The 24,601-nt window shown below is 41.4% G+C and overlaps 1 protein-coding gene across 1 annotated transcript; it reads right to left on the bottom strand.

The window, feature by feature from the left end:
• Window positions 1–558: 558 nt before the first annotated feature.
• Window positions 559–24,144, bottom strand: LOC104570487 (rap guanine nucleotide exchange factor 4-like; the record flags this gene model as incomplete). Its single annotated transcript, XM_088540354.1, has 4 exons — window positions 24,034–24,144; window positions 11,941–12,083; window positions 10,773–10,861; window positions 559–705 (listed from the first exon to the last, which is right to left on the bottom strand). Coding segments are annotated over exons 1-4 (444 nt in total), but the record flags the coding sequence as incomplete, so codon positions are not given.
• Between the last annotated feature and the right edge of the window lie 457 nt (window positions 24,145–24,601).

Genomic DNA, 24,601 nt, shown 5'->3' on the forward strand with positions numbered 1-24,601 from the left:
GTGACACTTACAAAAACACTTGCTGCTTAAAGACCAAGAGCATAGCACAGTAAGATGTTAATGAAGCCTTTTCAGCATGGACACCGAAGTGCACTCAGATGTTGATCAAGAAACTCAGCAGTATTTTCTCCACAAAGAAGGGTTACATCAGACAACTTTTTGTTTGTTTGTTTTTAAATGGATCTTGATCCATCTTCCAATTCTATAATTTCTGCAGCTGGGGATGATAGGAGTGAAGAAGAGTAATTTAGAAGACCAGAGCGTTGTAGGGATAGACTCTCCTTGTAATTACAGGCAACAGAAGCAACTTTGAGGCAGATAAAGCAATGTCTGCAAGTATACAAATAAATTCCATCATAAAAAAGCTTCACTTATTTAATTTTAGCAAGTGAGTAGAAAGCAAGCAGTTTCCAAAAAAACCAAGCACATGAAGGTCTGTCCATTTTGTTTTACTATAGAATATTTGTATGTTGAATTAAGTTGGGAAAATTAAAATCAGCAATGCCTGCAAGAAAGAAATATAGGAGTATGTAATCATAGAAAGAAATCTCAATTTACCTCCCAAAGTGCTTTAAAATCCTTCTGCTCAATTCGAAGGAGCTCACTATATTCTCTAGTAACGATGGTAGCATGGCGAGGAGTGTTATCCAGAATGGACTCTCCAAAAGCAGTTCCTATTCCCAAAGTGCATATTGTCACAGCATCCTTTGAATTAAAAGTAAAAGGACAAATTAAATATTTCAGGGGACTGGGATCTGAGATTCATGGAGTTAAGAGTGTTCATATCACAGTTGTTCACAGCATTGCCTTCAGTTTCTTCAGCCATTCTCTAAATTAAAGAAAACAAAATTAAAGACAAAATGATCTAACCACTGGGATGATATAGGTCAGAAGTCTCACAAACGATAAGAGAACTAGCAACAGAAAGGCAATCCTGGAATATTAATTTCTGCCCTATACATGCTGCCCTCATCAGAGAGGGAATTTGACTGCTGTTTCTTTGGCAAACACTTTTCATATGCAATATCCTCTTGTATTTGTAACATATTTGTCTATGGTACAAGGCCTGAACACAGTGCACACACAAATACTGACTCATGGCCTTTCTGTTGAAAGTGCCAGTAAACTTTTCAATTGTTAATGAAGGCCTGCCCATTAAGTACCAGATTAAAAATACATATGTATACACACACACACACACACATCATTTCATATAAGTTTTATATTATAAACTAAAGTCCAGAACAACCTGGAATAGATTCAGACTGATCAGAATGGTTCTAAATCTGTAGTAAATTCCACCCCAAAAGTGTGGGTGAAGGTGACAGAACGATATCCAATTCAACCCCCCTTGGCAAACAACTCTCCTGGAATAGTTCTGAAACCAATTCAAGCTAGTGCTGAGACAGAAAAAAAAAAGGAGGGGGAGGAGTACTAATAACTAAGTAACTTGCTGCAGTAAGATCTTTACATACATGCTTAAATCTAGGTTTGGCCTAAACTGTCTTTTGAGTAATTAAAAAAAAATAGCAACAGCAGTAAAGATTTAAATAGATACAAACTGTGGTTTACTAAGAAATTGATAGATGGGTAGAGTATGCCCATATATGCACAAAGACACTATCCATTTTTACCTGCACATTAAAAAAATGGAGTTGAATTTAACTCTAGCATGTAAGACTCCTGAAATGGCTACAAAAACATACGTAGAAAATTATCATCCCATCCATTCCCTGCTCATGGCTAATAAACAAGGAGATGCATGAGCATAGTTCAGCATCATTTTCTCTGCTTAAAATTGCATTGTTTTCCTTTCATGCATCTAATAAGCAGTAATAGGCAAATGTTATTAAGATCAAGTTAGTAGCTCTATAACTGCATTACAAAGACAAATGTCCATAATAGTTAAATTCCTTGAACCATAGCAAATTGCTTTTGCATGGATATTACCATATAAAATCATCTGTTCAGGAAAATAAAATCAATTACATCTTAGAAAAGATCTAGAAGAATTTACCAGTTGTCAGAAATAAATTTTCAAGGAACACTGAATGAATGGGCACTATCTGAAAGAAAAAAATTGCAAATGAGCACCAAAGAAACAGATGTCTCTACAAACAGGCTACTATCCTGGCTATGCACTAAGGCTTCCACCAAAACAAGCATAGCTTCTGGAGTTGAAATACTATGTGTGTCACTATTCACAACCGCACTCAGAGGCGCTACAAAGGAAATAGGTCTATTGCTCATTCAAGTTGTGATCACCAAACCTCCAATATTTTATCCTCGATTTTGATACATTCAGATAAGAGTCCTCTATGTGGGGCTGAACAAACAAATTCACAGCCTGGCATAAAAAGAAGTGTTCCCATTAAGTGAAACACAAGCTATATTTACATCTTTATATTTCTTTCCCACTTCCTTTCACCATCACCTTATTTGATCTCTTGCAACTCCTCAAAAGCATATTTTTAAAAACATAATAGAGAAGAGAAAGGTGTTAGCTAAGGAACCACTTTCTAAGAGAGCTTTTGATGGGGCGGCTGTTCAACCTCAGAAATAAATTAACCTTGTGGGATGTCAGGTTGCACGTTCATTAAAGACAAGTCCAGGCTTCTATTGAGGGAAGGCTCTTTCAGTTTTCCCCTCAGCCATCATTTCTTTACACAGAGATGTGGCTTCCTCACAGCCAGCCAGGGAGCAACCCATCCGGCTTCCTCAAGACTTCAGAGACCCCTTTTCTGCCTGCCCCCTGTTTATACATCGCGGGTCGCCTGGGAATCAGGTGTGTGTTTCTATCAGGCCCGTTAACCTTCCCCTGCGGGGCCTCCCGCTGCTCGGCGCCAGCAGGACTGCTGCCGGCTCCCGGCTCCCCTCGGCAATCCCAGCAGCAGCAGGGGGTTCTAGCTGCTGCTAACCAGCTAGAAGGGGCAGTGCTATTTGAAAAGCTGCATTAAAGACTTTTAAAAATAATAATAAAAGGACGCGATTATTTTCATTGCTATCAGTCCTCTGAGCACACTGTTAAATGGTAGGCAGTGTTCAAATCACAGGCTGTTTGCGGATTTGGCTTCACCGGCTGGTGAGCCACGTGCAGTGAGAGCTGCTGAACGCCCGTCCCTCTGCAGCACCCCTGGGTTTGCGAGAGCGCCAGGGGAGGGAGGCGAAGCAAACGCCAGGCTCTGCCCTGGGCCCTCCCCCGCCATCTTGGGACAGTCACGGACGCTCCTCCGCGGACACTTCCCGTTTTCCAGCATGGCGTACAGGGTTTGCACACTGTGGGTGAACCGCGGGCACAGGGACACACGCTCTTAACCGGAGAGGAGGTGAAAAAAGGAGATATTTTTCCCTTGTCCAATTTCTGCCAGCCTTATTAGCATAAGGAATACCTTCTCCTGTGAGAAACTTCATTAAGCAAAAACAAGAAACAAATGCAATGGGGATAAGTTGGGGGAAGACCATGGTGTCTATGAGGAAAGCAAAGAAAATAGGAAATGGGAACTGGTCTGAGGAGGAAAGTACTTGGACATTTCTTTGAAACTCACGTGTATTCCATATTTTGAATTTATAAGGAAGTTGATGCTTTTTGTTTCATCATTTTTGCAGTTTTTGTACCTTTATCTCACCTGTGGTCCTCCCCAACACAAGAGCCCCAAACAATCCCAGTCTTTAGCTGGAGATGTGCAAAAGACAGGATTCTTAAGAGTAGATTGTGTAGCTTGTTACTACGTTGACAATACTTAGTTCATCCTCAACCAAAATTTCCTTTTATCACAGAAACAAAGATAAACGAATGCTAGTCATCCGCACTGAGGTGACTTCCCCATTCCAGCACTGCCACTGGAGCATGTTCCGGCCATTCAGAAATACAATCCTTACCAGACTGCTGTAAAAGGCAATATGGCAATGGTTTTCCACACTGGAACTGCACTTTCCTAGCAACTGACCCTATAAAAGGGCAATATCTTGATTTTTTTCTCAGCTTATCTGGTAGACCGAAGTGAAGCGATTTTTCTACACGTGAAAAAGCTAACTTCAAAATCAGAACCCCTGTTCCTCTGCAGGGCTCCTGCTTCTCAGCTGAGCACATTAGTCCCCGCTAGTCTCCGTTACAGCCGAAAGACCAGTTCAGGTTCAAACAAGCTCATTTAAAGCCAGCTTCAGTATATTTACGCTACACCACAAAGCCTATCCTTTGGTTTCATACAGATTATCCCAGAAATACATGATGGCAATTGCACATTTGCATGCAGAAAACAGTATTGCAGTGATTGGCCTCCTTAAACCCCTTCCCTTACACCATTTCATCTTATCACATACCTCTTTTGGCCTCAGTTTCAGAAAGCCATGACACATCTCAAACATCCAAATCTCTCTGCATGGCCATTCTCATCAGGACCATTAACTAGTTTGGCTACTGGGTCACAGCCCTCTGCATGACACTGCAATACCACTAAGCAACCCTCTTTCTTATCCTCCTTCCTTCCCATTGCATCAGACGACCATATCAACCAGTGGGGGTAAAAGGCACAAATACAGTGAAACAATGCTGCAGAATCTGGCCAAAGGGCATCTCGTGGCTTGAATCTACAGGTTCTTTGGACTATTAAAAAAAACATAGCAGTGACTATGCCACACAAACTTTTGCCAGTTGGATTTATCTCCAACTTTATATTAGGGATTTTTCACAATCGACCCTTGAGAATTTGTTCATTTTCCAGGCAGAGCTAAAAACTTAAAATAAAACAAGGCAGTTGACAATATTTTGAAGTCATTACCACTCTAAGCTATCTTAGAAAGGAACTTATACTACTACACACAATTATAACAATGAGTAGATAACAGTGCCAAATAAAAAGTAAACTTGAGTCTGTTTATAAGTAAGAATAAGGACATTCTCCTAGTACATTCAAAACAGGCTGCAGTTCCTGTTTATTTTGAAAGGTACTTTCTAAATCTGTGTGCAACTTAAGTACAATAGTTATCAGGGTATTCATTACAAATAAGTTGAGGCAAGATCAAAAAACTTCAAACTTATCCCCACAGTTTCTAGTATGACATTTTTACCATTAAAATAAGCCTTTTTCTGTCTTCTTGATTGCTGAGCAGCCAGCCAACTTTACAGAGATGCTCAGGAGAGGTTATCTTATCACATCTCTATGGAAATTGCATTGTCCCATTTAGATGCCAAGTTTAATTACTGGCACAGTCAGGAGCAGCAAGCATATTTCACTGCCTCGGTGCAACAGAACTAACAAAAATAGAGAGGCCTGCTCTAGTCAAGCTCTTCAAAGCAACTATATTATATAGCTCCCTTTGAAACCAACCACTTTAGTACCAAACACGGCAAGCAATAAGATTGTTCTGTATTCTAACACTGCCCTCTTGTGATACACACTACAGCTTCCTACACTTCAGCTATCAGATCCCAAACAGGATCCTCCTTAAGGGAGCATTTAATCAGTACACGGAATATTTCCTCTTATTAAAATAGATAAAAATGTAAATATTAATTATTATTTGCTGTCACCTTCCTCAGCTTGCTCCTGATTGATGATACTAACACTTTCTGTGAGAAATCACAGCCCAGGTGTCCACATAAGGAAGCTGAAGCACAGCAACCATCGCATGAACTCACTACACGCTAGATGCGTGGACTTAAGTCCAGGTCCTTCAGCACATTTGGATCAGGTTTCTAGGCCACCTGCCTGCGCAGAGGTCCTGGAAGCTCTTTGTAAGATGGAATGAAAGATCCTTACTCCTCTTCCCAGGGGAGACAGCCACCCAACTCTAGGAGTGACTACAGAAAGAATGAGCACATACTAACTGCTATACAATAGGCATATTTCCAGGCTCACTGAAGTTTAGCTTCCTAGGCAGGCAGATAAAAGCCTAATAAAAGGGAGGTTCATATTATATTTTTAATCAACATAGTTATAGCAATATTGATATCAATACCATACTCATGATAAAATCATTTGAGTGGGAACAAATCTCAAACAGTCATTTGCTGCAACCTCCTGCTCATCTTAATATTAAAAGATTATTAGTTTATTAGTTGTTTCTAAACAGTTTTTAGCCAGTAGGAATCCAAGTACAATAGTAAGCTTATCTCTTCCTGAAGATACGGCATAGTTTGTATTTTTTTCCATGAGATTGTAAACTTACAAACTTATAAACTTTTGCATCTGACATATTTAGAGCAGAAAACCAAAGTAAGGTGGGTCCAGGAAGCTGAAGATGATGCAAGGGAAATTTAGTAGCAAACAACCAAGGTAGAGGGAAGGCAGAAGATGAAGTAAGAGATATATTAGAATTAGAACAGGAAGGCTGGAACAACGATGGCTTGGGGAACATGGCCAAACAGAGAAAAACACCTGATTTGTGGAACTTCAGCAAAGGCTTATTTCCTGGCAAAAGTGCTGTTAAATGGAAGGTGTCAGCTTCCCAAGAAAGGGGCAAAAATGGAGCTTGATTTTTTTCCAGGCTCAGGAAGACAACATTTCCCCGTATTGGGGAAACAACAACAACAAAGCTTTTAAGTCCCAGGGATTTCTGGAACATGGGTTATCAAGACTGTAATCCCTGAAGCAGCAAGATTGGAAGGATTTTCTGCTGAAAGGACGAGGCTGATTTCTTGGCTTCCGACAGTATGATGCTGCTCTTGGTTCTGTACGTAAGGGTATTCTTAGAGGGCCTCCCTTCCCTCTGTTTGTTGGTCACTGTGATGAACAGACATAACAAATGAACAGCTGTTGTTGAAACACTGGTAACAGTCTCCAGCTTTAATGAAAGATCATGACCAGCCTGGTGAAACAATTATGGAAATTAAACAGATTAAGTTTATTTAAAAAAGTGTGATTTTGTGCAGAGAGCTACTTGTTCTCTAGCATAATGGGAAAGCAAGATGCCTGAACCAGTCCAAAGCAGAGTGCTTCTTAGCAGCTCTGGACTCCCCTTGGAATACGGTGTTATCTTCAAGACAAGGTAACTTGGGACCCAACCCATAAGCAGGATAGAGATCTTATTTCTTGATTAAGCACCATCCATAAAACAACTATGGCTCTGATTAAGGAGCTGATATTGCTTACTACTCATGAATGAGATGAAATATGATTTCTTGTAATGATAGACATTTGGAGTTGGCCAGTCTCTAGTAGACAGCAACTAGAATATGGTTCCTGGTAATGGAGTTGATTCTTGTTTCTGCCTTAGCTTCCCAAAGCTGTTGCAAGTTGGTAGTTTTATAGTTTAGTAAACTGCTTGTTTCCTGATCACACAAAAAGGCAAAGTGCCTTCTTCAGCACAAGCAGTTAATGCTCAACACCATCCTTCTTTTAAGGGGACAATATTGTCAGGTTAAAGGATTACAGGTTAAAGGAACAAGAATGAGTAATGATGCTGTTAGCAGATGAATTCCCATCAAATATTTGAAACTCAAGAAAACATTCATGTAAGCGCAGAAATATATTCATTATATACTGGGCATACTGCAACCATGCAGGAGTCCACCTTATCACTCAGATTCTGCCAAAAATGCCAGCACTGGGGACTCTATTCAGTTACATAACTAGAAAAAAAAAAAAATCAGGCCACTTATATCCATCCCATCTCCAATTCTTAAGCATAGCATCCAGAAACCACACTTTTGGGTATCCCCCAGTCCTACCTCAAGTGTCCTTCAAAGTTTTGCAGATAGGACCTTCATAGCATGGAATACATGACAGGCTATAAGTTAATAATTAGCCTTACTTTAGTGCTATTCATCATATAATAAATTAACTGCAGATCAGTTAATCATTACCATGGCTTGGCAGGAGGAAAAAAAAAAAAAAAAAAAAAAAAAAAACAAACACACTTTGGCTCCCAGAAGCTGTTGATGGGAAACATGCCCCAGGGGAGGTTACCAGCATTGCATGTGGAGCATTGGTCATCTGTTCTTAGCTGGAGCACAGCACTCACCACTGCCAGGGCTGCCTGCCTGGGGGGCCACACTATTCTCTCCCATTACCCAGGCTTGCAAGGAATGCTGAAGTACTGCGCCCACCAGAGCAAGTATTTCAAGCTCAAGAAGGATGAACATTGTGCTAAGAAGAAAGCTCAGGCAAGACTGGAACTAGGCTAAAGGAAGGACAAGGAACAAGAAATCAAGGAAGGATACTGTACAAACACCAAAATGGAGCAAAAAATAGAAAATACCAGGCTCAAACACTATTTACGAGTTCCCACCCACCGTCTGCAACACTAGTGCAGTAAATGCAGAAACTGTTCTTCTTCCATCAGTGAAGTTGTATCTTAGGCAATGGTAAGACTTCAGGTTGTTGTTCTTGTGAGAAGGAAACTGATTTAGAAATCATGCAGCAGGATGGACTGCGTGAATCAGTAGAGCCACCTGCCTCTTGCAACAACTCCAAACAAGCAGGAAAAAAAAGTATGTATATACACATACAAGATTTTTTAAACACCTGAACCCTTCTATCCTCCATATAATGAATCAACACTTCAAATAGTGTGGTCATTTAGCCTCACCATCCTGAAATCTTATGTGGATATATTCAGCAGAGGCTTTTCTCAGCAAAGGTGTAGTGCCATCTTTTGGCAAATAGCAGAAAAGATACCCAGTTTCTTTAAGCCTGGACAAAAAAGGACTCTCAAGAGTACTGTTCTAAATCATGACAATACTACTGGCAGTCAGACCATTCTGAGAATTGCTCAGATTAGACCAATTATACTCTCTACCAGTCTCTACTTTAGTGAAGAGGTTGCTTAAAATGACATGAAAGAAGTTCCTTTTATATCCTCTCATTTTATTGTAAAAATTAGAAAGACCCATCACACACACACTGCACTGACTTGCACTCTGACTCAGTTTCACTGGAGATTGTGGCATTGTGGCAGAAACTATGGATTTTTTTTTTTTTTACAAGCAAGTAAAAAAAAACCCACACTTGCCTGAGCAGCTGAACTTTAGGTAAAGAATTAAGACTTACCACTGCACATATACATGTTATATTCAAAGAAGGGGGGTGTTGAAAAGCACTAATATGCTTCAAGTTCTAGCCTGACAGCCCAAGATCTCGGATGAGGGAGTGGGTACAGAACATGGTACAAAGGATTGCCTAACCAGGAGGCACAGCTGCCCTGCTTACACAGCAGGGAGCCTGCCACTTACATTAAGGAAACATCACCTAGAAATAAAGTGGGTGGGGTCTAAAGTCTTCTTGTTACACTGGCAATTCCTCAACTGCTTCCAATAGATTTGTGAGCAAAAGCGGCATAAGCAAAGTTTTGTGCCACAACACCTTGTAAGTCTCAAAGTAGACCTATGTAAGTCAGGAAAGCTACTCTTAGCTTGCAGAAGTGTTTCCCGAGGCTTCTGAGCCCCTGCTGAGCTCTGAAGTCACTAGGAGTCAGTTTGGTGCCAGTGCTGGCCAAGAGCTCAGCAAACACCTGAGAGACTATGGGGAAAAGCAACGGTCCCTAGACCAGCCTGATCCATGGTGCTTACGAAAGCACCAGAGCTCCTGAAAGCACTCCTAGCACTTCCCTAGTTCTCAAAAACACTACTGATACCACCTCATTCAAGCCTAAAAAGCACTGAGGTGGCTTGTCAGGCTATTTAGAAGTAATCATGTGCTCACTCTTATTCTGCAACTACACAGATGAAACCTTCTCCAAGCAAAACAGGGCTAAACCCCATAAGTAACTTTTCACAACACATTAAGGAATAGACTAATACAGTTCAATTGTTTAATTGATGATCAATTGATTACAAGGATGATTAGGGGCCTGAAACATCTGCCCTATGAGGAGAGGCTGAGGGAGCTGGGCCTGTTCAGCCTGGAGAAGAGAAGGCTGAGAGGGGACCTGATCAGTGTCTATAAGTACCTCAAGGGAGGCAGTGAGGAGGATGGTGCTGGCCTCCTTTCAGTGGTGGCCACCAACAGAACTAGAAGAAACGTCCGGAAACTGAAGCATCAAAGGTTCCACAGGAACTTAAGGAAAAATTTCTTAACAGTGAGGGTGACAGAGCCCTGGAACAGGCTGCCCAGAGAGGTTGTGGAGTCTCCTTCTCTGGAGATCTTCAAAATCCATTTGGACGCAGTCCTGTGCCACGTGCTCTAGGTGACCCTGCGTGTGCAGGGAGGTTGGACTAGATGATCTCTAGACATGCCCTCCAACCTTAAGCATTCTATGATTCTATGAATTATTCTCCAGGAGAATAATCTGTTTAGTTTTTCCTGAACAGTGACTTTTTTTTTTTTTTTTTAAAGTGCCAAATACTGAGAAATAACTTGTAAGTTTAGGGACTTTTTCTTGTTTTTCAATATATTTGGGATAATACTTCTAGTTTTGTAGTGTAACATAACAGCCATTTGTCTTTTTGCAGTGGGGACTGTAGTCTGCTGCTAGACTGCACTGTGGGTTTAATTTTTTAGAACAGTGACTAATATTTCCAGAGAAATAATTTAAAAACTCAGATATTTAGCTGCACTTCAGAAAAATCTATGAGCAAAGACTATGATGAATCCTATTTTATATTCAGATGTAGACTCCTTTTCATTGCATTACATTTCAGTTTCCTTAAAAATCAGTGGCATGGTTTGTCTCTGTGGACAAAGGACAAGCTAGTCTGAAGGAAAGTTGGAGAAAAACATGCTTGTCATAAGAAAATATTGGTACAATATATGCCATTATTATCTACCCAGATATAAGCTACAACCTTTGTTTGTACTACAAAACTGATTTTTTTTTTAAAAGCTGTATTTTACCTGATGGTTGCTTGTATCAGAAACTTTAACATCCAGCGATCCTGTCAGGACAGCATACCAGCTTGTTCCAATATCACCCTGACGAAACACTGGAAAGACAAATACTGTAAATAAAAATTTGACTCAAATTTATCAACTTTAACAAACATGTTAAATTCAGATTATTGTATTTCTGTAACCACTGCTGGCCTTACAAAGCTTGCCACATCAGATTTAGTTGTTTGATAACATTGGCAATGCACTGCAAAGCACCCAGTATAGTATATTGATCCAGAGACCAGCAGTGGTGTGGGAAAGCACACAGCATTGCTTCACCCATCTCCCCCGTTTGCTCCTTCATCCCTACTTTTGCTAATAAATACTTTCTGAACATTTTTGCTTTGATATTCTGACTCTTCCAATGCTCATACAGATCCCATTGATTTTAGTAAGAGCTCTGGCTGAGAAACTGCTGCAGGACTTAGATACTGAGACATTTCAGCTGTGTGATTACTAACCATCAGAACTCCTACTGCTCAAAACAGGCTTCAATCCTGGGTGCCTAAAGCATGCCAAATTTATCAGGAAAAGTTCAGAGACTTTATCAAACAAAACACTTACATCAGGTCTCCATCAGCTATTCCCCTGGTACAGCACTGAGAACTCAGATTCCCATTCCCACTTCTTCCCAAATGTGTTGTGAAGAACCACAGCTGTGCAGCTTCACCTGGCACAGGGGCTGTTAGGGCAGGCACAGAGCTGTTATACCCCACAAGAGGATGCAGCTCCGTAGGTTGTATCCAGAGTGACTGCAAGCCATGTATTACCAGGGATCTACCCAGGCAACAGATTTCACTTTTGCCCTGACATCACAGGGCACCCAAAACAAACGAGAAAAAGGAGATAACACATTTATAGGGGAAGAATGAAGCTTAAGTGCAGTGTCTGGCTTCTAATCTTTCAGTAAAAGAGTGGCAGAGTCCTATATCCAGTAACATATGCCTTGTTGCCATAGAGTCACCACAGACTGTAGAGCAAGGAGCACTTTAGGCCTGCCTTCGCCCATGACTAAGACTGTAAACATTTTTATGAGTGTTCCACTAGCTCGGCTCTCTCATCAATCTCCTAGAGACAATCCCAACTCCAACTTCATCTATGCAAAACAGATCTTCACATGAAGCTCTCTTACATGTGATTCCCTTTTCCAGATTTTCATAATATCCACAGAGACATATCTGCTGGAGAAGGTTTGGATGAAACTTCTCAAAGGCTTTCACATCCTTCAGCCGAGTGAATATTATATCCACATCTTCACTGGACCGCTCCAAAGGCCTGCAAGAAGACAAAGGAGAGTTCTCAAGGGCTTTACCAGAAGTATCTCCCTACCTGCATTCACCAATCCCACAAGTGCTGGCATATCCCCCCCAGCAGTAATGCACAAACCAGTTAAAATGCATTTTGTAAGTACACAATGAAACAAAACATCACGCTATCTGTTGTCAGGATAAGCAAAGTTGTTATCATTTTAGTACAGGCAGCATTCAGAAATCCCCTTCAGCACCAAAGCCCTCCTGTAGCAATAACTATGCAAGTAGATATGATGTTGCAGGCCCCATTCTAAGGGCTTAGAATTATAAACATGAAGTTATACATTAATATGTGTATAAAGTTTTGCCTTCAGACAGCATACGAAAAGCCTGCAGAACTACTGCTCAAAATAGGAGCTTTCTATGTGCCTAAAAGAAAAGCTTCCACCCCCTTCTAACCACCTCTTTGAGATGTTACTGGGCACAAACTTGAGTGCTCAGTTCTCTTTTCTCACTCCGAACAAGAATGACGGTATTAATGAGCACATTCTCTTTCAGCCTCTTACACGCTCTCTTAACATTGGAAAAGTTATGTATACAAACAAGACAAGAGTCTTAAAAACTGTTCATCAGCAAGGGTAAAGAATCTTAACCCACCTTCTAAAAACTGACAACAGACAGATGAATCCTGAAAACAAGTGGAGATAGGAGAACATATCTATGTCAAGGTGCAGTTAAAAAATATTAGGAGAGTTGATGCACTACCATGAATGAAATAAAAGCCTACAGAACTCAATCAGCAAGTAGTATATGTAAAGTTTGTAACCTATTTTCCTTCTTTTAGAGAAAAAAAGGCATTCCTAGATAAAAAATAAAGCAAAACATTTAAAATTTAAAAAGGAATTACATTATTGCTTTCAGCAACAATAACAAAAAATGAAGTTTTAGAATTTCTTCCAATAAGGTAGCACATAGACCAGGAGTTCATAAAATTATAGTATATTTACAAAACTAATGCAAATTAGTTTAGTAAAATATATTTTAAATATGATTATCAAACATTGTGAATCAGCACATAAATAACCATTAACTGACACTATTAAAAACTTTCATAATACACCAAACACCAACTATCAGCTAAAGAAACAGCTTTCTTAAGAGATTATGTTGGAATTTCAGGTGCAAGAGTCACCAAATGACAAACAAGTGATCCTATCATCCAATAAAGCACTAGTAGCTTACATGACAGAAACATTTATTCAGGGGATAAGGCCTTAAAACATATATGTATAACTAACAAACAGCAATGGTTAAGGCAACATATACTTATCATTAATATCCTTAACATTGTTGTTAATATAAAAGCTTCTAACAGGATTTAAAAAAAAAAAAAAAAAAAAAAAAAAAAAAAAAAAAAAACACTAATTCTGCCTCAGACTCAAAGACTTTAGCTACTTAAGCCTTTATCCCTAAGGAAAGGCCGCAGGTCCCACTTATATTGCATCTCTGACTCTCAATTTTCTTACTAAATGAAGTCCAGGTGGGATTAAATCTCTATTCTTGCTTATAAGCCAATTCTCCCCCTATTAACTACAGCTGGTGATTCTTTGGTGTTTATGGTTGTTTCTAGATCCCAGGGATACCCTTTTACCACTTCAAATCACAATCAACTACAATAGCTCTCTTTTGAAATCCTTCAAGTAAGATTTTTCACCTATATTTTTTTTTTTGCTATGCTCTAATATGCTCTAACTGACAGATACTAATAAGCATTAATGCTCTTGTCAAACTCTTTTAAGAAGATTAGGAGATTCCTACCCAAACTACACCACCACTTATAATACTAACTCCTTCAATTTATGAACTCTCAAAATTAACAGCATAACTTGACAAGTAAAGAAAAGGGTAGGGTAGTAATTCTCAGTATATCCCATTTTCCTGGAAAAGTTCCGGCTCTGAGACTGCTTCATTCACGCAGCTCCCTATGCCAAATACTGTAGAAGTCCATCAGTTCATTTGCATGGCATCTACTGCAGGATTTGAGTGCTTCTGATTTTAAACTGTTTGATGCAGGGGAACAGGGAAAAAGCAGGCAGGATTAGCAAATTATACACCACATATTTTGCAAATTTCATCAACATTCTGTTCTCTCAGTGTGTTTCCTGAAATGTAAGTACAGAAATCTCTCTTCCTTCAGGTTCAGCTAAAGGACACGCTTAAGTATTTGGCAGGGACTTTGGTGATATAAGGTATAGGTACGTACTTTTTTTTTTTTTTTTTAATAAGAGCTGCTGAAGGCTACAAAGAGGGAATTTCCATGTCGTTCATGACAAGGTAAGAGCAGGGCCTCATTCCATTTGATGTGGGGACACCTCGTGGGGCAGATTAATTGCAGTGAAAGCTCCTCTGACAAAACTGCCTTGCAACCCCAGGAAAGAGTCATCATGGAAAGAGAGGCTTCCCTATGGGAGGCTGAGCCATCGATCAGAAACCCAAATCCATATTTATTGGTAAAGATCAATCAAAGTGATGTTTTCCTCACGTTGGCGAGCAGTAGTAGGAGTGGGTGAAGAGGCCCTGAAAAGGGGGATGTGCAGCAACAAGCTCTGTGCAAAAAGAGGAATCCAAGCTTGGATCACAGTAGCTACCTATAAAATGATTTATTACAATATTCAATAATTAATTATTGCAAGCCAATCGTTTCAGTAGCCTTTTCTCAAAATACACCAGGTTTTGCATTAATATGTGTATCTATTGTTTCACAAATATTTTTATTAGAAAGACATATATTTTGACCTAGAGTATTTGGAAACTGGCCTAGAACATGGAAGTGGCTTTCAATGAACGATTTAACTTTTAAACTATCTTAGAAAAGGTGTGTCCTCCTCTAGATGTGTTTCCCCCAAAAAGCAGCTGCCAGCTGCAACTCATCAGCACTAGCTGTCTCAGCCAGGTGGCCCTTTACTTGGATCTCGAATTTTGCATCTGCATAAGAGTAATAGCAGTAGTACTCAAATTCATTTCTATTAGGTGTTTCTAATCTGCAGCAATCACAGTTTTCAAAATAATAGTTTTACTTAGCGAGAAAATGTAATGAGAATAATGAAGCACCACGGTGTCACTTAATTGTTTTTCCCCATGTCTTTGGGGAGACACCTTTTAATGAAATTATCAACATTATAGCTGTTGTCATCATCACTAAATCACTAAACTTTAACAAATCTGTTTATGATGCCTGTTTTGGGTTCCCACCTAAGTATAAGCTGCCTGGCAAGGAACAACATCAGTACAGGATAATATAAATTAACTTTCTTCCTATTGCAACTATCTTACTGTCTTGTTGAAACTTGACTTTTGGTAAACCCGGGTTGGGGGTAATATTTAAGCAAATAATAAAGGAAAACACTCTTTAGAACATTAATAATTGAACATATAACTAGAGAAGAACAACTACTGTCCAACAGTGACTTCCTCAGGATTCACTGTCACTGCAGTCGCCCGGTGGGTGCCGTGGCATTAATGCAGCCGGGAGCTCCTCTCCAGCCGGGAGCCTGGTGCAGAGGTGCCCCCAGAGAGGAGCGTCTCCCCGCGCGGCCCTCGGGAAGGCTTTGCTGCCGGATCAGAGCCCCCGAGGTCCCTCCTCCGTGATCAGCGCTCCTGCTCACTACAGAGGACGCCCACGGGGACTGGCCCCCCTGCTCACTGTCTCCTTCTCTTCTCTTCCGCGGCGCTGCTGCTGCTGCACTACTGAAGTGTCCCCCCACTGCTGGTGCCGCAGAGTTAGAACTTGATAACTACGGGCATCAGAAGTTCAAAAATCCATTTCAGAGAGGTTTCAAATACGTTATTTAAAGAAATCCACTGGGATCTCTACTGAAGCTTCCATCCTTTCCTAAATGTACTCTATTCTTGAAAGCCTCAGCTTCATTTATGGAATATGACCACAGTTGAATCTGAAAGTGTGGATAACTCTCTTTAAAATCAGTTAAAATCCTTCAGCTCTCACCAATTTAGGAGAGAGTTCGGCTAGAACAGAAGCAGGTTAAGGCAAGACCATCCTTCTGGCAGAAAAATCTGACTCCATTCAGTGAAGCTCCCACCTTCTCTCTAAGCTGCCCCCAGGCTCACTCGAATGTATTTAAATAAATTTTTAAGTAAAACAAACTGTGAAGTTTTACATCTGTCTTCACCTTGCTTGTCAAAAATAGCTTTAATTCATTTTCCCAAATATACAGCATCTTTGCGGGGCAGCTGCCCCTCTACCCTGCCTTCTCCCAAGCCTGCAGGGTGCAAGACCAGGAGGAGACTCAGCAGCCGCTGGGAACCGGCCACCACCAGCAGGCCCAGCCACTACCACTGGGCAAAGGTCACATCTCGGTCGTGGCAATTGCAAGGACAAAAAAACACATGGGAGGTATGGCACTGATTTAGGAACAAGGGGTTCACTCTTAGTATCTCTTACCCTTAAGGACACTACACACACGGGTGACTCCCACAATCTTGGGTTTAAAGCGTTCTCCTCTACACTGATTTCCTGGCCAGGCGCTGCGCTACCGCTGCCACACGAGGTAAGCATTTCCCGTGTTACAAGGCAGGAATGCAAACTGATCATGAAATGAGAAAATACAAAGCAGGAGCATTGCATTCCTTTTCACTAGCCTGCAACCCTTTCTGTTTTGTTTGACCACTGAATGTTTTATCCAGGTCGTTATTTATATCACCGGCTTGCCTCTTCAGAGCACTGCACAATATTTGGCATTAACGTTTTCACAAACGACACATCATTTATTATCTGTCTCCTTCTTTGCAGCCTATATACAGGAATACAACATCACTGCTACGCATGTGGGTGACAGCATCAATACTTGTTAAACATCTGTGTTCAGTAAGTCTGCTTTAAAAGATATTTTACCCCTGATTTATCTGTTTGTCAAGAATTCTGGCATGTACTTCTATAGAGAAGAAAGAATTCTTCGACAATGTTTCCGCCTGACTATTTGCAACTGGAGATTATTAACAAGAATATCTTCAGAAAGCCACTGCATGTTTTTAAGTGCAAACTATTCAAGTCCAAATTTCAGAACACATAAGGAGGAGAACTGAAGTTATTCTTCACCTGTACAGAATCTAGGCAAGCATTACTCTTCATATGTAGCTTCATAAAAAGCTTCATAATAGTCTCATAAAAGAAGGTATTTTGGTGGTGTTAAGATTAAATATTTGAATGCTTGTAAGTGCCGTGAAAGACAGAAATCACAAGAACCACGGCCAGCACCAGTTTATAATCAGTTAAACTTGTTAACTTGTTAGGAGAAAGGAGTTGGGGATTTTTGTTTCTCTTTTACTGAGGTTTATCAGATATTTTTGAATTTGTTTAAAAATTTTGTTTTAATTTTTAAATTTTTAATTTTTAAAAAAACCTGTTTTGAAATTTTCTAAATTTTCTTAAAATTTTAATTTAACCTTTTCTAGAATTCTTATATATACAAATCAGTTACAGCTTGAAGAAAAGTTGTTATACAAACAGCAAAACTGGTGATGCACAAGTTAAAAACACATTATTTGAACATCAGGAATAAAACATACAGATTTTTTTTTTCACTATATGCTTTTTAAAGGACAAAACACTCCAAGGGAAAAGAATCAAATTACAAGGATTTTTTTTCCTTTTATTTATGAAAATTTGTGTGTATGGCACATGCTTTGTAACCAAAATCTGACTAAAGCTTATTGAATAAAATACCCTCCAACCTCCACAACCATGAGCTGGGGCTCAGCCAGTTAACATTCCCTCTGGTAGAAGTAGATCTGGATAAAATTACATTATCCAGCACTGCAACTTCATAATAGACATTAAAAGCACTTTAATATGAAGACAAACTCTAAGATACATTGCAAATGAAATTCGTAATTGAACAATATGCACAAGTGCTGATACACTTAGACTTAAACTCTGGCCGCTGCCATCCGCAAATCTACTATGCTAAATGCACTTTTACCATTTAGGATCCTCATTTTTTTACAGCATATAATGAATTTTTACAGCAACCATGAAACAACATCTGCAGTTTAACACCGGTCATTGGCATGTATAAATTTTGACAGCTGCTGAAATCGAAGATGGAGTGCAAAGTCACCTCAGGAAACATTCCTTGAAGACTTTGATTAAGCAGCAGGATAGTGAGAGTTGCAATCATGCCAAATACAGTGCAGAAAATAACAACAGGAAAAAAAAAAAAAGTGTATGTAAGTACCTCAAGGGAGGGAGTGAGGAGGATGGTGCTGGCCGACAGAACTAGAGGAAACGGCCAGAAGCTGAAGCACCAAAAGTTCCACAGGAACTTAAGGAAAAATTTCTTAACAGTGAGGGTGACAGAGCCCTGGAACAGGCTGCCCAGAGAGGTTGTGGAGTCTCCTTCTCTGGAGATCTTCAAAACCCGCTTGGACGCAGTTCTGTGCCACGTGCTCTAGGTGACCCTGCGTGTGCAGGGGGGTTGGACTAGATGACCTCTAGAGGTCCCTTCCAACCTTAAGCATTCTATGATTCTATGATAAGAATGATGAGCTAGTTAAATGCAGCAAAATAATAACATGCAGGCGGAAAATAGATGTCACACTGGATAATGAAAACAAAAAAAAAATGTATTTGATACACATCCAATGACAACCTGACTTTCAATTTATGATTTTCAATTAGTTGGTTTGTTGAGGCTTTTTATTCTCTCTGCTACAATATAGGATTCTTTTAAACAGAATTTTAATTTGCAAAAATAATTCTTTATGAGGCTCTGAGTAATGATAGTTTCAAAGTCATAAATCTCTTTCCCTGCTACGAGTACAGGAATCTTCACACAACTGTATGCTTTTTCCATTCACATCACACCCCACCTTTACATTAGTCTGGCAATGCAAATGTGAGTAGCAGGACAGCATGAGGAGCCTTAATGGTGGTCCACAAGAATTAGGCCCTAGTCAAAAGGACAGAAGGAAAACGGAGGGCAATACTATAAAACATGCAACATTATTGACTACTATGCAAAACTCTGCCCAGAATACAGAATTCTGGGGATTAAATTCTAACTGCATTCCAGAAGCAACTCAGACAAGGACATTTTAGATAAATTTGCAGCTTTGTCTCTGGTAAAAGGGAAACTCTCTCGCTACAAGACTGCACGCTGATTGTCCAGCCACTTCACAAGGCTTCCACGTAAGCTCGAGGACGCTACGTCCTAACGCGCCCTGCGCTCACAGTCTGCGCTGCGGGACCATGGTGATATTCATAGACATCAGGTACAGGGAAATCACTTTGTCTTCCTCAATACATTTCTATAAAACTTATGACGTACTATAAAATCAAATGTAACAAATGGAAACTGAAGCTACAAAAAAGTCTAAACTTATGATGACATAGAATAAAACATTTTGAATTTGCTCAAAATATAACTGCTGATCTTGCTATGAGTTATTTTGCATTCATATATGCAATAAAATGCAGAGAGTTACAAACTTATGGCAGGCTGTATTAATAAGCATTTTGGTCTCTCTAAGGAGAGGGAGAAAGAAAAAGGGCTCTTTTTTATTATTCATCAAAGACTGCACCCTTGCACTGGACTAGAAAAGGAGTTGCATGATGCGGAAAGAAAAATTCATTATTATTCCTCACTCTCAGAAAACTGCACCTCTGCACGAGTGCTAGAAAGTACCCAGACTACCTCTATACTGCTCTGTCTCTGAGTTTTCACATCCTGGTGCCTGCTGCAAATACATCCCCACGCAGACTCAACCTAAGCACACACCAGCTGGCCATGGATTGCCGGGAGGAAGCCCCAGGCACGCGGGCCGACAGGAGCTGCAGCGTGTTTCCAAGATTTTGTTCAGATCCCACCTACACAAAAAATGATTAAGTTATTTATATATATTTGTTATAAATAAAAAGCAAGTCTAGATATTTAAAAATATAGAGAGATGACTGTACCCTTTTCAATTTCTTAAAAATATTTTAGAAGTAAATAAAACAATACAACAAAGCGATTATAAAAGATAAATATTAATAAAATCATTATCCCCGTATCCTTGAGATAATTACACATTGGAGAGGAGGACAACCTAAGCAAAATATTCTTCTTTATTTCTGTCACCAAAAATTCTCCATTTAGAAAAACAGTTGTTCTTCTAGCCTATCTTTATAATCACAACAGTCATGTTGACTACTATGCATGTAAGAATAACTTACTTCTCATATGTTACAATGAACTAAAAGACAAATCCTTATTCAAGTATGCTATTGTTATCTAGTTTTAGTTTGAACTCATATGCAAATCTACGGGAGCTTTTTTTGTGGAACAGATCTGAGATATTATCCAGTAGGTATTAGTTTGGTTTTGCTAGATGTAAATAATGCAGGTCTAAAGTCTACCAGAATGACAAGGATATAAAAGCTCACTATGTGCAATATGTCCTCAAAACACCCTTTCATACTTAAATAATTTATAAACAGCTTAGCAAAGATCAGAACACACTTAGCACAACAGGCTAGCAAAAGCTACACGCTTTGCTGTGATCTGCTCCTGCAGTCAGCTAAGGCATTGAGGACTATACTTAACACAAAAGAAAACACTGGATACCAAAAGCAGATATAAAATTCTAGGATCACCTGATCATTGTGAACACTATACATCATTTAAAAGTTTGCATTTGAAATAATTAAAACCCTTCTTTGAATTGGAAACCGTGATCAGGTTTGGAGAAATCACAGTCATGTATAAAATACTCAGTCTACCATGCAGTAATTATGTCTCCATGGAAGTCTATGTGGAAATCTCCTTGTTAAATAGTTAATGATATAAAATAAACCATGAGAGGAGGGAAGGTGTCATTCCTAGGCAGAGTGTACACATGCGCATAAATCAGCAACCTCCTCCTAGTTGTGCCTGGAGAGGGCATACAGAAAAATGCTTCTGTTCTTTAGGAAAGACAAATACAAGTATTTATTTCAAAGACAGAAGGATTGGTTTCCTTAACAGATAAATGATTTACATCTCCCTGCACAACTAGAATATACATTTGCTAACTGCTGATCATCCCTCTTTTCTGTAAAAATAAAATATTCTTGACAGAGCATAGTTTGCTGACCTTTTCTGTTCCGGTCTTTTGCTACCTTTGCACTTATGACTTTACATATAAATCCTGTCCTGTGTATTTGATTTTTAAGTGCTGATCTTTGGCTTTGGTTAGTAACCACATCCAGAGGTTGCACGGTTGAAGCATCAGTAGCCCTGGCCCACAGTACCCTACACAATAATAACATTTCTCATAAAACATTTTGATAGTTCGTTATTTGCTATACTTGTGTTTGCGTTTTTTGATGTTAGTAGCTGTAGTCTGGCACTGATTTGGGGAGAAACACGAGCTTAACATCATTACCATATATGATGTCCTATTTCTATGTAAAAATTCCACTTTTTTAAGGTAAATTAATATTTAATTTTAAAAATGTGGTTTCTACAGTGAGTCGACTCACTGAATAGTCCTAATATTATCCACACCTCATTTAGAAAGTGCTTTAAGATAAAGCCAAACACTTAAAATGTGCAGAAATCACATGATAACTCAAATGAGTTAAGCAAGTTGATTCAAAAAAAAAAAGAATTACATTCTAGCAATACAAGCAGATAAATTATTCAAAAATACTTTACCTAGTACTACTTAGATTCTTACAGTAGTTTTCCAACATGGCTTTAAGTGTAATTTCTTTAAATGGAAAAACACAAGAACACAACATGTAAATGTATTTCCTAAGGTGACAAAGTAAATGGCAGAGACAAGAGAAAAAGTATGATTTCTCGCATGCTGAGTTTGTCCCACATCCCAGTTGTCTTCTGGAAAGCGTGCTGCTTAAAAGATCCTTCAGGGCAACTGTCACTGATACTTTCCACTCAACAAACAGGTGCTACTAGCTTATTCTAGGTGAGAAAAAAGGAAAAAAAGTTTCATCTTAACAGCTCTAACAAAATTCTTATTGTAAAAATGGCCTCTATATTAGTAACAGTAGATAGATAAATAGATAGACAGAAAATGGCAGAGAAACTTCTATATTAAATGCTTTGATGTGTTTCCTAAAAATAGCATTCACAACCCACAACTTTTTTCTCATTAATCATGAAACCTCGAATTTTGCTTCACGATTTAAATGTCATAATCTGTTATGTTTAAATACCCTGAGAAATGACAGGCTCACCTATTCAGAAGTACTAGGGTTCATTCCCTGCTTCTTTGCACTCATCCATGTCAGTCTACAGAGTGACAAATCAGGCCTTCGGCTTCATTTTCACTTCTTTCTGTATGACTAGATTGCCATCATCTATATTTATGTCTAGAATACCTTCAACATTTATACACATTATGTAAGTTCTAAAAGTTTATTTTCTATCCTTTCAAAATTGCAAAAAGAGATGAGGGAGGCCAACTGACGTTCTTAGTGATAGGTGTCTCCACCAGTGATGCTTGGATCACTGTGGAAAGCACATTCAGAGCTGCAGTCCTACCCATGGTTACCTGAAAATGGTAGAAATGATGAGTGCAGGCAATTTTTTACATGTAAGCAAAGGCTTCTCTTCATAACGTAGCCCCAAATGATGTCACCTGTCAAAACCTGGCTAATGATGCTCAGTAAATAACTGTACGTCAAGATAAGTGATATGTGCTGTCTTTGCTTAAACTGTGCAGTGTGTACCATTAATCATGGTCTGTTTTTTAAAATATTTTCCTAGACTACAAGAGATACAGTGAGCATTCAGAACAGAATAATACCACTTTTGAATGCAGTTAGTGCTAAGGTAATGATATAGCAGGAAATGTACAAGCCATCCACTATGGTTTCACTAGGCACTGCTGATTCATTTTTCTCACTCACTCTCCCCACTTTCCCTGGGGAAATCAGTCCAAATAATTTTATATATATATATATACACATATATATATATATATAATATCTGTGTTTCCGTAAGAGAGCATCTCACCTCTGAACATAACCGCAACAACCAACGCGTCACGCTCACCACCAGTCCCACCACACGAGGTGCACGGCCCCGGGGGGCTGTGGATGCTGGAAGGGGGCTGTGAGCTGCCCACTGCGATGCCACACCAAGCTCAGCGACTGTCCCCAGGCCCAAGGCCTGTTCACAGACCCAGGGACCTTCACCTGCCTGCATGATGGCGAGAGATGATGGTCCTTCCTTTCCTGTGGCACCAGTGAGGGTGGGCAAGATGAGGCAAGGTGAGCTGAGGTGTGGCGGGCCACCACGTGCTGTTGAGGTGAGATGCAGCGTCCTGGGGTGTGCTGCAGTACGGTGAGGGGGGACGCAGCAAGGCGCAATGCAGAGAGTTGTGATACAGTGAGGTGGGATGCAGGGAGGTGGGGTGCAGCGAGGTGCACGTGGGGAGGTGCGGTGCAGTGAGGTGCAGTGCCACGAGGCGAGGGGCGATGGACAGCAGAGAGGGGCAGTGCGGCGAGGCGAGGTGCGATGGCGCAAGGTGCGCTGAGGTGAGGTGCCATGAGGCGCTGCGCGCGGCGCTGTGAGGTGCAGCGCGCCGCGGGGCTGAGGCGCTGTACGTGCACGGCGCGCTGAGGCGCGGCAAGGAGAGGCGGGTGCGCAGAGGAGCGCCGAGGCGGCGAGCGCAGCGCCGAGGCGCGGGGCCGCCAGGCGAGGTGCGCCGAGCCGAGCCGAGCCGAGCCGCGCCGCGCGAGGGGGCGGGAGGCGGCGGTGCCGCCATGGCGGTGCCCGCCCGCAGCGCCGGCCGCCGCCGCAGCCCCGCGGCCGCCGCCTCCCGCCCGGCGCCGCCGCCCGCCACGTGCGGAGCCGCCGCAGCCGGCAGCGCTCTCCCCCCGCCGCCCCCCGCGCTGGCTCCTGCGGGCGCCTCGCCCCCCGCCTGCCCGCTCCGGGTGCAGCGCGGGCGCCGCGGGAAGATGCCGGTACCTTTTATCGAGGCAAGCGATCCACTCGCCGGAGGACGCGGAGTGCGAGGCGTGCGCAGCCACCATGTTGCGCAGCGAGCGGAGCGCGGCCGGGCTGGCGGCGGCGGCTCCCCCGCCCGCTCGCTCCGTCCTCCCTCGCTCCCGCCTCCCGCCCGCCCTCCCCGCGCGGCGCGATGGGCTCGCCCGGGCCCCGCCGCCCGCCCCGCCGCACGCAGCGTGTCCCTCCGCGCGTGGCCGCGGGGCTGCGCGAGGCCCCGCCGCCCGCCCCGCGCTCCCGGCGGGGAGCGGTGTCTGCCGCCCCACGCCGAGCCCTTGTCCCGCCGCGGGGGCCCAGGGCCCGGCGCGCACCTGAAAGCACCTCAGCTGCAGGAAGGGTCTTGGGGTGTGTGAGGAGCTCTGCAGAGCCCAGTGCACCCATGCCCTTGTCCTGCCACACTAGGGGATGGCAGGATCCACCCTGTCACTTGCAGGACCATGGGACCAACCTCCATGACACCTCTGGTGTGTTGCAGGTGTGGACGGAGCCAAGGCTCTGCGATGGACTGGACAGAGCAGTCAGAAGGAGCTGG

This window comes from Tinamus guttatus, unplaced genomic scaffold (assembly GCF_059628265.1).
Source record: "Tinamus guttatus ecotype Peru unplaced genomic scaffold, ASM5962826v1 Tinamus_guttatus_pri_ptg000060l, whole genome shotgun sequence".
NCBI lineage: Eukaryota > Metazoa > Chordata > Aves > Tinamiformes > Tinamidae > Tinamus > Tinamus guttatus.